The sequence below is a fragment of the Leguminivora glycinivorella genome, chromosome 23 (genome assembly GCF_023078275.1).
Source record: "Leguminivora glycinivorella isolate SPB_JAAS2020 chromosome 23, LegGlyc_1.1, whole genome shotgun sequence".
Taxonomy (NCBI): Eukaryota; Metazoa; Arthropoda; class Insecta; order Lepidoptera; family Tortricidae; genus Leguminivora; species Leguminivora glycinivorella.
In genome coordinates, this window is record NC_062993.1 from 62,408 (window position 1) to 77,896 (window position 15,489).

The following is a 15,489-nucleotide window of genomic DNA, read 5'->3' on the forward strand; positions in this document are numbered from 1 at the left end:
CGTACTGGCAGTCAGCCAAGTTCGGCCCCTTCGACTGTAGGTGCTTGATGAGGCGGTTAGCGATAATCCGCTCCAAGAGCTTGCCGACCTCATCAAGAAGCACAATGGGCCGATAGGCTGACGGCGAGTCAGCAGGACGACCCTCCTTCCTGAGCAACACCAGCCGACCGATCTTCCAGTTGCTGGGGAAGCGACCCTGCTCGAGGCATGAGCTGTATAACTGCCGCAGCCTCGGCTCCAAGGCGCCCATCGCTAGGACCCACGCTCGACCCGGTATTCCGTCAAGCCCGGGCGCCGTGTTTTTTGCGCGGAGCCTGAGAACTGCAGCTCCCAGTTCCGCCTCAGTCACCGGTGGTATATCCGTTTCCCCTTCCCGCTGCCTCTCAGCTGCACCCGGTATCGCCATAGGTGGTGGGCGTTGAGGTGGCCGGTGCGGAAAGAGAGCCGCGACGACATCGTCCACTAGTTGTGGCTGTAGACTTTGTGTGAGTGGGGGAGCCCAGGGCCGAAGTTTCTGCCTGACTAGCTTGTACGGCCTCCCCACGGATCGTCGTTCAGCGTTCTGAGGAACTCCTCCCGCGATCGGTCCTTGGCCTCTACGATGGCAGTTGTTAGTGCCGTTTTCGCCTCTTTATACTCGGCGTACAGTGCCGCTTCCGTTGCCTCGTCTCGCAACGGTCGTCTTCGGTATCGCGTGTATTGGCGCCTGGCATGCACGCACACACCGCGCAGCTGCGCAAGTTCAGCAGACCACCAATACACGGCGCGCCTGGGAGAGAACGCCTTGGCTCGGGGCATGGCCGCGTCGCAGACCTCGGTCATGCAATGGCGGAACCATTCGGCTTCGGCCTCGACGTCAATAGCTCCTTCAGGCTCCGTTACCCAGCTCTGTACGATGGCCGCCAGCTCAAGGGCCTCCTTGTCCAGCTTTTTAAGTGCCCAGCGAGGGCTGTTTCCAGCCGGGTCCCTCCCGTTTGGAAGGGGGGGCGCTGTGGGCGCCGAGACACAAAACCGGACATAACGGTGATCCGACAGTGTCTCGACCCCCTCTAGTACCTCCCATTTCTGTACACGGCGCGCCAGGGCGGCACTTGCGAACGTAATATCCACTATCGAGCCGCCCTGTTGCCGCACGCACGTGTTTACCGTTCCGGTGTTCGCGACGGCCAGATTCGTGGCTATCGACCACTCCAGGAGGGCACGTCCTCGCGGGTCCGTCACTGGGCTTCCCCACACCGCGTGTTTGGCGTTGAAGTCACCCGCTATAATGGTCGGTTTCGGATGCAGCCGACCTATTAAGCCACCGACCTCTGTGAGGAACCCCTCAAAGTCCGCCAGGCTCTTGTTTGGGGAGAAGTAGATGCCGATGACTGCCATGTCCCCACAAACAGCTGCAACGTAGCCGTGGCCTTTTACAACGCGACTAAATGGACTGGAGCCGGCAGCGCTCCGCGTTGTTAAGGCCACGGTGCCATCCAGATCCCCAACCCAGTCATCTCGGGCAGGCACTCTGTAAGGCTCTGCCACTACAGCGATGTGAATGGACCACTGTGCCATACTCTGGTAAAGGAGATCCTGGGCCCTAGCACAGTGGTTGAGGTTCACCTGTAGGAATTCCATGGTCGCCATTTATCCCACGACCATATCAGTTGAATCCTCCTCTGTCACAGCCTGTTCGGTAGCTTGTGGTGGGACCGGCTGCGAGGGGACCCGGGGGACTTCGGCAGCTTTTGTCGTCTTCCTGTTCTTGTATTTGGGAGCAGTGCACGCCTTGCTACTGATCCGATGCTCTGACGGCTTTCCAGCTGCCGCGCATTCAGCGCAGTGCGCAGGGGCACTGCACTGGGCCGCCTTGTGACCGTCCTTCCCACACTGGAAGCAGCTTTGGGATCGGTCAGTAGCACTCTGACACTGCGCGCTAACATGCCCGTTCCTGAAGCACCTGTAGCATCGCAGCGGTCTTTTCTCCAGTAGTTTTACCTGGGCGGAGACCCAGCCGACTAGAAGGCGGCCCCCGGACACTACCTTTTGCGCCGCTCCAACAGGGCACTGCACCCATACTGCACCGAGTCCCGAGAAACTCTGCCGTATTTCCCCGACTTTTATCGAATCAGGGGTACAGCCTCCGGTGCGCGCTACGGCAGCAACTACCTCCTCCGTGGTGACGGATTCGTCCAGGCCTGTGACGCGGATCTCAGCACTCTTAGAAGGCCTGGATACACGCACGTTGTCCTCGCCAATTTGCTGCTTTATAGCATCTGCCAGCTTATCGGCTTTCTCTCCACTAGATGCCCCGGGGATTTCCAGGATGCAGGCACCAGTGGCTGCTCGCCGAAAGCGCAGGCCACCAGAGATATCCAGATCCTTCAGCTGGACCTTGTTCCTCGCCTCTGACATCACCTCTTTGTAGGTGACGCCTCTATCCGCCGCTCCCGGTTGCAAGGTCAGTACTACGGCTGCTGACCGCGGGGGTTTGAGCTTTGAGGCTTTCGCTTTTCCCTTGGGCTGCGATGGGGTAGCTCCCTTCTTTTTGCTTCCCTTGCTCGCCACCACGTTCCAGCCCTCTTTCATGGAAGTGGGCGCAGGAGGTAGCTCGCGGGCCGCCGGTGTTTCTTTTTGTGGCTGGATCCCAGCCCCACCCTTGTTCTTTTTAGCCGCCTTGGCGGTCTTCTTCTTGCCTCCAGTAGCTGGAGTGGACTGCGGTTTTTTAGTGACATCAATGATTTTTGGCCCTCTAGAACCGGCAGTCGGTTTCACCGCGGAAGAAGCTGTTGACGGTGCGGCTTGGTTCTTCTTATCCGCTGCCAATGCCGGCCGTAGTTGTTTGGCTGGCAGCAGCCGACCCTCGGCTTCCAGTCCTGCGAGTCGTGCGCTTACGATCGCACCCACCTGGAGAGACACTGCCCTCATGAATTCCTCGTCGTGGGAGTCTGGTGCGAGATGAGTCGCAGATTGACTCGCACGCGGTGGCTTTGCCACTGGAGGAGGTGAAGAGGGTCGTGTGTTTTGCGTCGTTTCCGGCATTTCGGTGTCCATCATGTGTACCGGTGACAGAGTCTCACGTGGGGGGCTCTCTCTCCGCTTTGTACTTTCCACCTCTTTTCTCAACCGCGCCAGCTCCTCTCTGAGGTCAGCCATTTCGGCTTGCAGGCGGTTATTTGCCGCCTGTAATTGGCGGGTCTCGTCCGACGTCGTGCGCTCGCTCAGCTGCTCAAAAGCCTCTGCGATCTCCTTTGCTGCATCCTTTAGAGCCTTGACGTAAGTCCCTTTCAGGTTGCCGGACTTCGCAGCTACGTCCTTAATTATTGCCACCTGGGCCGCGACAGACTTGCTGAGGTCTGCCGCAGCCCTATTGTGGTCTTCAGCTGCCGAAGACGACTCTGAGAGTCGACGGACGCGCACCCGTAGCTCCCTGGCCACTTTCGCCTGGCTCGCTAGGTCCATCTCCGCCTCAAGTTCTAGGGCCTCACGCTTCGCAGCGTTGAGGGCTCTTTGTGCCGCCGCTAAGCCGACGTATTGCCCCGTCGTCGGCGGGCGCCCTCGCGAACGCTGGGGCTCAGCTTCCGTCGTCGTTGGATTCTGGGAATCTTCTCCTTCCGAGACTGAGTGGCGTTCGGAATCCAACCTATTCGCCCTTTTGGACCTGTTCCGGGCCCACAGCCGGCGTGTGCCAGAATCTGCGGAGGAGACCGAGTTGGATCTCGATCTCGATCTCGATCTCGACCTGACCGACACCAAGGTGCAGTCTGACTGGGCGCCCTCATCTGACCCTGCAAGCGCGTCTGCAAGGCTTTCCGCCATTTTTTCAGCGCCTTCGCCAGTGTCGAGTGTCTTCCGGGCGCGCTTTCCTACCTTTTTACCCAATATTTTGGGTTTATCGCCTTTTTTGTAGTCTTTCGGCGTAGGGGGCGGGTTGCCTCCCCTCAGCCTCAAGATACCTGCATTCTCCTGCTTCTTCATCGATGTTTCGTTTGATCTCTTTTGTGACATAATTAATATTTTTCAACTTCACTCCCTGTGCTCCTCACCCACCACGGAGCCCACACTGGGGATGCACACAATGTGCACCAAGGCTACCCAGGAAGTATAGATGCGAGAGGTTGGAATTGCTGCGCGACATCGGGAGCTGCAGACGTGTGGCTGGAAGAATCGATCTTATTCCTCCAGTTGTTCCACACGCCCTTGCCCCGTCAGCATGGCAGAATTCCACTGTCCCAGACAGCCCCCTCGCATCTAGCCTGCAACTCACGCCGTCTCATCCCATGATCGTTGCGTGTCCAAATACCCTGCAGTGGCTAGCTGCAGGGCTACCGTTTAGCGAGAAATAAGGGCCGAAGAGGGCGTGTTGCGTTGCGAGAGTAACTGACCCGACTCCGCTCGGCTCAACCCTCCAGGATCCCGTCTTCCCCACGTACGGCTCGCACTGTGCAGGACATACACAGGTAGGTGACTGAGATGGTAGAGGTCAACCTACTCCCTCCTGTGGTTTTTGAAGAGGTGTCCTTCCTCGCGATCCCTGTCCGGGGACAGCGACCCTCGTGCCGGCCCCACGGGCCGGGTTACGAGTCGGCCGATGACTGACCTGAGTCAACCACCGCCCTCACAGAGGGTGATTTTTTATAGAGGTTTTCTTCCTCGCAGCCCCCACCCCGAGGGGAGGCGGCCCCCGCTCCTGGCAAAACGTGCCAAGTTTGCGGTATGAGCGACGCACACCCGGCATCGCATATTCGCCACCGTCTGCGTCCTCTATCATCTCAGATGAGCTGAGATATGATGGGAGCAGATTACCAACACGACACTGAGGTCAGCGCAGGAGCAACAAAGCTCAACTGCAAGCACGCCCCACGACTGGTAGTTCGCAGAGGGAGAATAGCGAACGCGCAACTGAGCGGCTATCCTCCCCCTCCCAGGGTGCACCACGAGGAGGTCTACCAATCCCGCACCCCAACCTAACCTAACCTAACCTAACCTAACCTAACCTAACCTAACCTAACCTAACCTAACCTAACCTAACCTAACCTAACCTAACCTAACCTAACCTAACCTAACCTAACCTAACCTTTTTTTTTTTTTTTTTTTTTGTTGACCCAGGGGGAATCCGTTATGGATCCCACTGGCCCGGGAGAAGCCAGTGGGTATGTCGGACTCTCACCGACTAAACCCCCTGGGGTGTTCCGCCGCTCGCTTTGTGGACGGGGTTTCGGGCACTTGTTTTAGGCCTCCGATACCCCGTCAGCGTTGCCCTTGCGGGCCCGTCTTTTCAGACTCCTCTAGGAGTCACCTCCGCTGAAGGCCCTCGGAACACTAGAGGGCCTTCCAGCCCGAACCTCTTCAGGCGGGCGATGGGGCTCCCGACCCATCACCCGCAGGTTCCCGCTATGGTGGCATGAGACGAGCCGCGTAGGCTCTTCGCCGCCTAGCTGGTCTGCGTCGGCGCTGAGGGAGCGAATTTTCATCGTCCTCGCGCGTACGCTCCGCGGCCTCCTTCTGCGTCAAGACGGTGACGCTAAATGTGGCCACTGCCGCCCAAGCCTCCTCACTGCCGATCATACGGCGTACTAACGCCGGCAGTGAGAGGTCTTCGCCCACCACCGTGGACATGGCAGCGCGAGGCTCCGCCCACGCAGGGCACTCTTCGCGCGTATGGTTGGCCGTGTCCACGGCTCCCCTGTCACAGTGGTGACACTCAGGGGTCGGCTCTCGTCCAACCCTCTCACACAGGTACCATCCGAAGCAACCGTGCCCCGTCAGGAGCTGTGTGAGGTGGAAGGAGGGTGCGCCATGTTTGCGTTCGACCCATTCCTTCAGAACGGGCCGAACAGCGGTCACCAGGTCCCGGCTAGCTCCCGGGATCTCCAGGCGCTCTGACCATTGGTGGTAAAGGTCGTCCCGCGCGTCGTCACGCCACTGGCGGACCTCCCGAGGGGCAGGCCAGTTTCCCTCCTTTCGTGCCGTGAGCAACCGCCAGTAGACCGCAGACTGGGCCTTGGCCTCAAGGTCCCATGGCGGGCTCCCGGCTAACAGACAGGCTGCCACGTGCGAGTTATCGCGGTACGCTCGAGCCACCCTGAGAGCTATGGCCCGCTGCGGTCGACGCAATAGGGCCGCACTCCGAGGTCTCAGGGTGTCCGCCCAAATAGGCGCCCCGTAAAGCGCCATCGAGCGTACCACACTCACATATAGCCGCCTGCAGGCTCCTCCTGGCCCACCCAGGTTCGGGAGAATCCTCCCAAGCGCTCCAGCTGCAGCCATTAGTTTCGGCGCCAGGCGCTTAAAATGCTCCTCGAACTTCCATCGACCGTCGAGGACAAGTCCCAGGTATTTCATCGTCGACCCGACGGCGATGGAAGTTCCTCCCACTATAATGTGTGCCCCGTCTGGTGGTTTATTCCGAGGTCCGTGGAATACCAGGACCTCGGACTTGTGAAGAGCCACCTCGAGGCCTAACGCCCTGATTCTGTGGACGGCATATGCCACCCCTGCTGTGGCGAGATGAGCCGCCTCTCTATGGGTTCTGCCACGGGCCGACACGAGGGTGTCATCAGCGTAGCACGTGACGCTGATGCCCCGCACAGTGGCCCCGCGCAGGACCCAGTCGTAACCGATGTTCCACAGGAGCGGCCCCAACACCGAGCCCTGTGGAACACCGCACGACATCTGTCTCCGCCCCCAGCCATCTTTCGTGGGGAACACCACAGCGCGCCCGGCAAAGTAGTCAGCTACAATGCTTTGTAGGTATTCTGGCACGCTGTGGTATTTGAGCGCCGCTTTGATTGTTTCCCAGGGCAGGGTGTTAAAGGCGTTAGAGATGTCAAGCGACACAGACATCACCACCCCACCCTGAGAAACCTCTTCCTCCGCAAAATCCCTTACACGGGCGATCGCATCCAGCGTCGAGCGCTGCGGGCGGAAGCCGTATTGGCAGTCGCTTAGGCCCGGGTTCATGCTCCTGACGAGGCGGGTCGCTATTACACGCTCGAAGAGCTTGCTCATCTCGTCGAGCAGGACTATAGGGCGGTAGGCCGACGGCTGATCGGGCGGGCGCCCCTCCTTTCGGAGGAGTACCAGCTTACCCGTTTTCCACCTATTGGGGAACCGCCCCTGAGTCAGGCACGAGGTGAACAGGGCTCTGACCTCCTCTTCGAGCTCGCTGAGTGCGACCGCCAGTGCGCGCCCGGGTATGCCGTCAGGCCCGGGAGCCGTATTTTTCGACCGAAGCTTTTGGACGGCAACGTCGAATTCTGCTTCGGAGACTGGCGGCACTTCCCTCTCCACTTCCGGCGGTCTGGTGTTAGGTGCCATTGCTGGAGGCACGAACTCTCCCCTCTCGGGAAACAGGGCACCGACGACTCGCTCCAGGAGGTCTGGCTGGAGGCTGCTTGTCAAGGGGGGCGCCCAGGGTCGAAGCTTTTTCTAACAGCTCGATACGGCCTGCCCCAAGGATCCCTGTCAAGAATCTCAAGCCATTCCTCCCAGGCCGCCTCTTTCGCTTGCGCTATGGCCTTCCGCAGGGTTGCACGGGACTCTCTGTAGGTACCGTACAGTGCTTCTTCCTCAGCCTCGTCTCGATTCCGCCTTCTTCTATACCTGGTGTACTGGCGGCGCGCAGCCACGCACGCGTTCCGCAGTTGGCGGAGTTCAGGTCGCCACCAGTACACTTGGCGCTTGGGCACGAAAGGCTTGGCCCTTGGCATAGCCGCATCGCATACTCGGGTTAGAGCGGCAGCGAGAAGCTCCGCTTCGTGGTCGACCTGATTTGGCTCATTATGAGCCCCCAGGACTCGACTATGGCCGCCTCCTTTGCCAGCTGTCTGTCAAGTTTTGACAGCACCCATCTTGGACTGTCCCCTGCAGCGGGTCGGTTTTGTCTTGGAGTGGCGGGTACAGTTGTGACCTCAAACTGTATATACCGGTGGTCCGATAGTGTCTCCACGCCAGTCTCCACCCTCCAGTGACGAACGCGGCAAGCCAGGGCGTTGGACGCAAAGGTAACGTCCACGATGGACTCACCCTGAGGCCGCACGCATGTACTCTCCGACCCGGTGTTGAGGACAGTCAGCCCTTGCGAGATTGCCCACTCTTCTAATACCTCCCCCGGATGTCTGTTGCTGGAGATCCCCATGCCGTTGACTTTGCATTGAAATCTCCAGCCACTAACACCGGGATAGGAGACATTTGCCCTATCAAGGCTCCAACTTCTGTGAGCATCCGTTCAAACTCGGCAAGGGCACGATTGGGAGAAAAGTATATCCCGATGATGCCTAAGCCACCTGTGACAGCCATCACAAACCCACTACCCCTCACAGAGTTTTCGATGGCTAGCGATCCGGCTAGAGCAGGGACAATAATGGCCACCGTCTTGTCCTGGTCCGACACCCAGTCGTCTCGGTTTGGGATAAAGTAGGGTTCCGAAACTACCGCCGCCTTTATGTCCCACTCAACCATGGACTGGAGCAATAGATCCTGCGCCGCGGCACAGTGGTTGATATTCGCCTGGATACACTTTATAGCCATTTTATTGGTCGGTGTCCATGGTTTCCGGCACAGCATTTTGCTGGGAAGGCGGAGGTGTTTCTTGACCTGCTCCTGTCTTCTTCACGGCTTGCTTATTCGGGCGAACCTTATTATTCTGGCACCCTTTGCCACCAATCGGATGATCAGCCGGTTTCCCAGCTGCCTTGCAAACGGCACAACTCGGTTGGGCACTGCACTCGCGCGACTTGTGACCGGATTCCCCACAGCGATAACAGATGTTACTCCGGTCGATGCCCTTTTCGCACTTGGCTCCAACGTGGCCTGTCTCCAGACAGCGGTAACACCTAAGAGGTTTGGCGTCTAACAGGACGACTCCCGCCGAGATCCAGCCTACTTTGAGTCGGCCTGCCTCTACGACCTTTTTGGCGGCAGCCACTGGACAGCTCAGCCAGGGCGTCCCAGAGCCATTCTGGCTGCGCGATATCACGCCGGATTTGACGGCCTCAGCAGCGCAGTTGCCGAGCTCAGCCACAGCCGCTACGACTTCCTCAGCGGTCGCTGAATCATCCAGCCCCATGACGCGGATGTCAGCGCATTTAATCGGTCGCTGAATGTGGACCATGTTAGGATCCAGAACCTCTCTCAGTTTCGCAGCCAGAGCATCCGCCGCAACTTCAATCTCTTTGGTGTCAGCAGGAAGCTCCAGCATGCGTGCTCCGGTAGCTGTTGTCCGGAAGCGGACAGAGGAGATTCCTATTTCCTCCAACTTTATTTTCTTCTTAGCTTCAGCTAAGATCGTTTCGTACTTAACGCCGGTGTCGACAGCTTCCTGTTTGAGCGTAAGAGTAACTGCAGCGGTGCGCGGGGGCTGCAGTTTACGCTTACGTGCCGGCTTGGACGCCTGTGTTGCAGGAGCTGTCGGCTTTTTGGCTTTTTTGGCCTTCCTGCCTAGTGCGTCTTTCCAGCTCCCACTTGGAGGATTTGCCGAAGCAGCTGCTGAAGCTGTTGAAGCCGCAGCAGCAGCTGTTGATTCCTGTTGAACTTCTCTAGCGCCAGCAGCTTCCTTAGCAGCTAGAGTAGTCTTCTTGCGCCTTGTTTTGGATTTGGCACCTTGTTTCACACCTGATGTGGCAGGCTGGGTAGCCGCTGCCATTCCTCCTGCACGATTAGATTGGTCATCCAATTCAGGGTGGCCAGACATGTCCTGTTCTTCACGCCGGTCCGAAGCCAAAGGTGGGCGCAACCGTGGTTCGGGGAGGAGGCGACATTCAATGCCCTCCAGCCTGGCGTTCAGCATGTTGCTAAATTGCGCCGTGCTACTACGCAGCGCTTCCTCCACGATCTTTTTTATTTCGGCATCAGTTGCTACGGCAGGCTTGTTACGGATTTCTTGAACCTGCCTCCGCAGCTCCGCTAGCTGGGTCTTGAGCTGCGTATTCGCCGCTTCGAGGCGCGCAACTTCATCTGACGTAGTGCGTGACCTCAACTCTGCGAAGGCTCCACCGAGAGTGGTAACCGAGTCCTTCAGAAGCTTTTGGTATGTGCCCTTTAAGTGCCCTGACTTGCTCATCACGTGGGTCACCGCGTTAAGGGCGGCCCGAACCTTGTCCTCGATCGCAACTGCAGTTTCCATTTCCACACTGCAGTCGGGAGACTGGGACTGTCGGTTCATCAAGCGAGCACTCCTGTCTCTCGCCGCTTCTTCTGATGAGGCTAGGAAAGCCGCCAACGCCTGCTCTGTGTTGAGCTGTTCCAAGCGAGCTTTTTCAGCAGCCAGCTCGGCCTGCAGCTTTCCGAAGCCTACATATTCGCCTGTGGTCGGTGGCCGACCCCTGCCTCGTTTAGACATCGCCTTTAAGAACGGCTTTCTCTTAGCCAGCATCTCGTCTACGGGCGCCACGTCACTGTCAGTATCCGAGATACCGTCATCAGCGGGCCGTTTTTCACCCTTCCGCCAGTATTTTCCCACAATTATGTTTTCTCGGGAACTCACTGTTTCCATAGTGGCAGCTGATGAGTCAGACTCCAGTCCGGGTCGCTCGTCGCATCTGGTGAGCGACACCCGTAGGTCCGGCAGTGATCCCCGGTTCTCCTTTTTCATCTGAGACCTCGTAGAGGTTTCTGTTGAGGCCTCCGTGGATTCGTCAGGTGCCGATCCAGACACGAATCGACCCTTAGTATCTCGTGGCGGTGGATTGCCGCCCCTCAGTCTAAGAATGCTCCAATAGTCATTGAAGCACCCTCCTGCTTTCTCCTGTTTCTTCGTCCTAGTTTTATTTGATCGTTTTGGAGCCATGTTTATAAATTTTTTAACTTCGCTTCCTGTGTTCCTCACCCACCACGGAGCCCACACTGGGGATGCACACAATGTGCACCAAGGCTACCCAGAAAGTATAGACACGAGGGGTTGGAATTGCTACGCGACATCGGGAGCTACAGACGTGTGGCTGGAAGAATCGATCTTATTCCTCCAGTTGTTCCACACGCCCTTGCCCCGTCAGCATGGAAGAATTCCACTGTCCCAGACAGCCCCCTCGCATCTAGCCTGCAACTCACGCCGTCTCATCCCATGATCGTTGCGTGTCCAAATACCCTGCAGTGGCTAGCTGCAGGGCTACCGTTTGGCGAGAAATAAGGGCCAAAGAGGGCGTGTTGCGTTGCGAGAGTAACTGACCCGACTCCGCTCGGCTCAACCCTCCAGGATCCCGTCTTCCCCACGTACGGCTCACACTGTGCAGGACATACACAGGTAGGTGACTGAGGTGTTAGAGGTCAACCTACTCCCTCCTGTGGTTTTTGAAGAGGTGTCCTTCCTCGCGATCCCTGTCCGAGACAGCGACCCTCGTGCCGGCCCCACGGGCCGGGTTACGAGTTGGCCGACGGCCGACCTGGGTCAACCACCGCCCTCACAGCAAGTAATTTTTTATAGAGGTTTTCTTCCTCGCAGCCCCCACCCCGAGGGGAGGCGGCCCCCGCTCCTGGCACCCACGGGCCAAGTTTGCGGTATAGGCGACGCACACACAGCATCGCACAATCTCCAACGTCTGCATCCTCTATCACCTCAGATGGACTGAGACAAGACGAGAGCAGCTACGAACACGACATTGAAGTCAACGCAGGAGCAATAAGCTCAACTGCACGCCCCACGACTGGTAGTTCGCAGAGGGAGAATAGCGAACGCGCAACTGAGCGGCTACTCTCCCCCTCCCAGGGTGCACCACGAGGAGGTCTACCAGCCCTGCACCCCAACCTAACCTTTTTTTTTTTTTTTTTTTTTTTTTTTTTTTTTTTTTTTTTTTTTTTTTTTGACCCAGGGGGAATCCGTTATGGATCCCACTGGCCCGGGAGAAGCCAGTGGGTATGTCGGACTCTCACCGACTAAACCCCCTGGGGTGTTCCGCCGCTCGCTTTGTGGACGGGGTTTCGGGCACTTGTTTTAGGCCTCCGATACCCCGTCAGCGTTGCCCTTGCGGGCTCGTCTTTTCAGACTCCTCTAGAAGTCTCCTCCGCTGAAGGCCCTCGGAACACTAGAGGGCCTTCCAGCCCGAACCTCTTCAGGCGGGCGATGGGGCTCCCGACCCATCACCCGCAGGTTCCCGCTATGGTGGCATGAGACGAGCCGCGTAGGCTCTTCGCCGCCTAGCTGGTCTGCGTCGGCGCTGAGGGAGCGAGTTTTCATCGTCCTCGCGCGATCGCTCCGCGGCCTCCTTCTGCGTCAAGACGGTGACGCTAAAGGTGGCCACTGCCGCCCAAGCCTCCTCACTGCCGATCATACGACGTACTAACGCCGGCAGTGAGAGGTCTCCGCCCACCACCGTGGACATGGCAGCGCGAGGCTCCGCCCACGCAGGGCACTCTTCACGCGTATGTTTGGCCGTGTCCACGGCTCCCCTGTCACAGTGGTGACATTCTGGGGTCGGCTCTCGTCCAACCCTCTCACACAGGTACCATCCGAAACAACCGTGTCCCGTCAGGAGCTGTGTGAGGTGGAAGGAGGGTGCGCCATGTTTGCGTTCGACCCATTCTTTCAGAACGGGCCGAACAGCGGTCACCAGGTCCCGGCTAGCTCCCGGGATCTCCAGGCGCTCTGACCATTGGAGGTAAAGGTCGTCCCGCGCGTCGTCACGCCACTGGCGGACCTCCCGAGGGGCGGGCCAGTTTCCCTCCTTTCGTGCCGTGAGCAACCGCCAGTAGACCGCAGACTGGGCCTTGGCCTCAAGGTCCCATGGCGGGCTCCCGGCTAACAGACAGGCTGCCACGTGCGAGTTATCGCGGTACGCTCGAGCCACCCTGAGAGCTATGGCCCGCTGCGGTCGACGCAATAGGGCCGCACTCCGAGGTCTCAGGGTGTCCGCCCAAATAGGCGCCCCGTAAAGCGCCATCGAGCGTACCACACTCACATATAGCCGCCTGCAGGCTCCTCCTGGCCCACCCAGGTTCGGGAGAATCCTCCCAAGCGCTCCAGCTGCAGCCATTAATTTAGGCGCCAGGCGCTTAAAATGCTCCTCGAACTTCCATCGACCGTCGAGGACAAGTCCCAGGTATTTCATCGTCGACCCGACGGCGATGGAAGTTCCTCCCACTATAATGTGTGCCCCGTCTGGTGGCTTATTCCGAGGTCCGTGGAATACCAGGACCTCGGACTTGTGAAGAGCCACCTCGAGGCCTAACGCCCTGATTCTGTGGACGGCATATGCCACCCCTGCTGTGGCGAGATGGGCCGCCTCTCTATGGGTTCTGCCACGGGCCGACACGAGGGTGTCATCAGCGTAGCACGTGACGCTGATGCCCCGCACAGTGGCCCCGCGCAGGACCCAGTCGTAACCGATGTTCCACAGGAGCGGCCCCAACACCGAGCCCTGTGGAACACCGCACGACATCTGTCTCCGCCCCCAGCCATCTTTCGTGGGGAACACCACAGCGCGCCCGGCAAAGTAGTCAGCTACAATGCTTTGTAGGTATTCTGGCACGCTGTGGTATTTGAGCGCCGCTTTGATTGTTTCCCAGGGCAGGGTGTTAAAGGCGTTAGAGATGTCAAGCGACACAGACATCACCACCCCACCCTGAGAAACCTCTTCCTCCGCAAAATCCCTTACACGGGCGATCGCATCCAGCGTCGAGCGCTGCGGGCGGAAGCCGTATTGGCAGTCGCTTAGGCCCGGGTTCATGCTCCTGACGAGGCGGGTCGCTATTACACGCTCGAAGAGCTTGCTCATCTCGTCGAGCAGGACTATAGGGCGGTAGGCCGACGGCTGATCGGGCGGGCGCCCCTCCTTTCGGAGGAGTACCAGCTTACCCGTTTTCCACCTATTGGGGAACCGCCCCTGAGTCAGGCACGAGGTGAACAGGGCTCTGACCTCCTCTTCGAGCTCGCTGAGTGCGACCGCCAGTGCGCGCCCGGGTATGCCGTCAGGCCCGGGAGCCGTATTTTTCGACCGAAGCTTTTGGACGGCAACGTCGAATTCTGCTTCGGAGACTGGCGCCACTTCCCTCTCCACTTCCGGCGGTCTGGTGTTAGGTGCCATTGCTGGAGGCACGAACTCTCCCCTCTCGGGAAACAGGGCACCGACGACTCGCTCCAGGAGGTCTGGCTGGAGGCTGCTTGTCAAGGGGGGCGCCCAGGGTCGAAGCTTTTTCCTAACAGCTCGATACGGCCTGCCCCAAGGATCCCTGTCAAGAATCTCAAGCCATTCCTCCCAGGCCGCCTCTTTCGCTTGCGCTATGGCCTTCCGCAGGGTTGCACGGGACTCTCTGTAGGTACCGTACAGTGCTTCTTCCTCAGCCTCGTCTCGATTCCGCCTTCTTCTATACCTGGTGTACTGGCGGCGCGCAGCCACGCACGCGTTCCGCAGTTGGCGGAGTTCAGGTCGCCACCAGTACACTTGGCGCTTGGGCACGAAAGGCTTGGCCCTTGGCATAGCCGCATCGCACACTCGGGTTAGAGCGGCAGCGAGAAGCTCCGCTTCGTGGTCGACCTGGTTTGGCTCATTATGAGCCCCCCAGGACTCGACTATGGCCGCCTCCCTTGCCAGCTGTCTGTCAAGTTTTGACAGCACCCATCTTGGACTGTCCCCTGCAGCGGGTCGGTTTTGTCTTGGAGTGGCGGGTACAGTTGTGACCTCAAACTGTATATACCGGTGGTCCGATAGTGTCTCCACGCCAGTCTCCACCCTCCAGTGACGAACGCGGCAAGCCAGGGCGTTGGACGCAAAGGTAACGTCCACGATGGACTCACCCTGAGGCCGCACGCATGTACTCTCCGACCCGGTGTTGAGGACAGTCAGCCCTTGCGAGATTGCCCACTCTTCTAATACCTCCCCCGGATGTCTGTTGCTGGAGATCCCCATGCCGTTGACTTTGCATTGAAATCTCCAGCCACTAACACCGGGATAGGAGACATTTGCCCTATCAAGGCTCCAACTTCTGTGAGCATCCGTTCAAACTCGGCAAGGGCACGATTGGGAGAAAAGTATATCCCGATGATGCCTAAGCCACCTGTGACAGCCATCACAAACCCACTACCCCTCACAGAGTTTTCGATGGCTAGCGATCCGGCTAGAGCAGGGACAATAATGGCCACCGTCTTGTCCTGGTCCGACACCCAGTCGTCTCGGTTTGGGATAAAGTAGGGTTCCGAAACTACCGCCGCCTTTATGTCCCACTCAACCATGGACTGGAGCAACAGATCCTGCGCCGCGGCACAGTGGTTGATATTCGCCTGGATACACTTTATAGCCATTTTATTGGTCGGTGTCCATGGTTTCCGGCACAGCATTTTGCTGGGAAGGCGGAGGTGTTTCTTGACCTGCTCCTGTCTTCTTCACGGCTTGCTTATTCGGGCGAACCTTATTATTCTGGCACCCTTTGCCACCAATCGGATGATCAGCCGGTTTCCCAGCTGCCTTGCAAACGGCACAACTCGGTTGGGCACTGCACTCGCGCGACTTGTGACCGGATTCCCCACAGCGATAACAGATGTTACTCCGGTCGATGCCCTTTTCGCACTTGGCTCCA

At 58.6% G+C, this 15,489-nt stretch overlaps 2 protein-coding genes across 2 annotated transcripts; both read right to left on the reverse strand.

The window, feature by feature from the left end:
- Positions 1–1,629: 1,629 nt before the first annotated feature.
- Positions 1,630–3,960, reverse strand: LOC125238158. The gene has a single exon (XM_048145428.1). It carries the CDS (start codon positions 3,958–3,960, stop codon positions 1,630–1,632), a length of 2,331 nt encoding a protein of 776 aa, XP_048001385.1.
- Positions 3,961–8,515: 4,555 nt separating this feature from the next.
- LOC125238159 lies at positions 8,516–10,771 on the reverse strand. Its single transcript, XM_048145430.1, has one exon. It carries the CDS (start codon positions 10,769–10,771, stop codon positions 8,516–8,518), a length of 2,256 nt encoding a protein of 751 aa, XP_048001387.1.
- Between the last annotated feature and the right edge of the window lie 4,718 nt (positions 10,772–15,489).